Source organism: Micropterus dolomieu, linkage group LG07 (genome assembly GCF_021292245.1).
Source record: "Micropterus dolomieu isolate WLL.071019.BEF.003 ecotype Adirondacks linkage group LG07, ASM2129224v1, whole genome shotgun sequence".
NCBI lineage: Eukaryota > Metazoa > Chordata > Actinopteri > Centrarchiformes > Centrarchidae > Micropterus > Micropterus dolomieu.
The window spans coordinates 212,085-213,789 of record NC_060156.1 but is presented as its reverse complement, the minus strand read 5'-3'; the positions used below and the strand labels follow the sequence as shown (position 1 = coordinate 213,789).

Genomic DNA, 1,705 nt, shown 5'->3' with positions numbered 1-1,705 from the left:
TGTAGTGTTGTGGATGTTTTAGTGTTGTGGATGTTTTAGTGTTGTGGATGTTGATGATGTTTGAGTGACGGTGTTGTGTTGATATTGTAGTGCTGTGGATGGTTGAGTGACGGTGTTGTGGATGTATGAGTGACGGGGTTGTTGGATGTTTGAGTGACGGTGTTGATATTGTAGTGTTGTGGATGTTTGAGTGACGGTGTTGATATTGTAGTGTTGTGGATGTTTGAGTGACGGTGTTGTGGATGTTTGAGTGACGGTGTTGTGGATGTTTGTGTGACGGTGTTGTGGATGTTTGTGTGACGGTGTTGTGGATGTTTGAGTGACGGTGTTGTGGATGTTTGTGTGACGGTGTTGTGGATGTTTGAGTGACGGTGTTGTGGATGTTTGTGTGACGGTGTTGTGGATGTTTGTGTGACGGTGTTGTGGATGTTTGAGTGACGGTGTTGTGGATGTCTCGGTGTCCCTGCAGGGTCTGGCCCTGCTCTGTGAGACCATTGAGGAGTGCTGGGATCACGAGGCTGAAGCTCGGCTGTCGGCGGGCTGCGTGGAGGAACGAGTCGTGCAGATGCAGCGGCAGACGAGCGTCACGCCGCCGGAGGACATTGTCACGGTTGTCACCATGGTAACCAACGTGGACTACCCGCCTAAAGAGTCGAGCCTATGACAAGGCCCCGAGGACCAATCAGGACAGAGCAGGGACTCCCTCAGTGAGCGTTTTCTGTCTCTGATCTAAGACTCAGGTGGGCGCTCAGATGACTGTAAGGGCACTCAGGTGACCTTGATGACGCTCAGATGACTTTAAGAGCGATTCAGGTGACCTTGATGACGCTCAGGTGACCTTGATGACGCTCAGATGACTTTAAGAGCGATCAGGTGACCTTGATGTCGCTCAGGTGACCTTGATGTCGCTCAGGTGACCTTGATGTCGCTCAGGTGACCTTGATGTCGCTCAGGTGACCTTGATGTCGCTCAGGTGACCTTGATGACGCTCAGGTGACATTGATGATGCTCAGATGACTTTAAGAACGATCAGGCGACCTTGATGACGCTCAGGTGACCTTGATGTCGCTCAGGTGACCTTGATGTCGCTCAGGTGACCTTGATGTCGCTCAGGTGACCTTGATGACGCTCAGGTGACATTGATGATGCTCAGATGACTTTAAGAACGATCAGGCGACCTTGATGACGCTCAGGTGACCTTGATGTCGCTCAGGTGACCTTGATGTCGCTCAGGTGACCTTGATGTCGCTCAGGTGACCTTGATGACGCTCAGGTGACATTGATGATGCTCAGATGACTTTAAGAACGATCAGGCGACCTTGATGACGCTCAGGTGACCTTGATGTCGCTCAGGTGACCTTGATGTCGCTCAGGTGACCTTGATGTCGCTCAGGTGACCTTGATGACGCTCAGGTGACATTGATGATGCTCAGATGACTTTAAGAACGATCAGGCGACCTTGATGACGCTCAGATGACTTTAAGAGCGATCAGGCGACCTTGATGTCGCTCAGGTGACCTTGATGATGCTCAGATGACTTTAAGAACGATCAGGTGACCTTGATGACGCTCAGATGACTTTAAGAACGATCAGGCGACCTTGATGTCGCTCAGGCGACCTTGATGACGCTCAGATGACTTTAAGAGCGATCAGGCGACCTTGATGTCGCTCAGGTGACCTTGATGATGCTCAGATGACTTTAAGA

At 50.9% G+C, this 1,705-nt stretch overlaps 1 protein-coding gene across 1 annotated transcript in view; it reads left to right on the top strand.

Moving 5' to 3' along the window:
• Positions 1–1,705, top strand: part of acvr2aa (activin A receptor type 2Aa) — a 39,156-nt gene that overhangs the window by 34,709 nt on the left and 2,742 nt on the right. The window contains exon 11 of the mRNA XM_046054814.1: positions 470–833. Coding sequence (XP_045910770.1) covers positions 470–664 — 195 coding nt within the window. The 3' untranslated portion in view covers positions 665–833. The remainder of the gene's footprint in view (positions 1–469; positions 834–1,705) is intronic.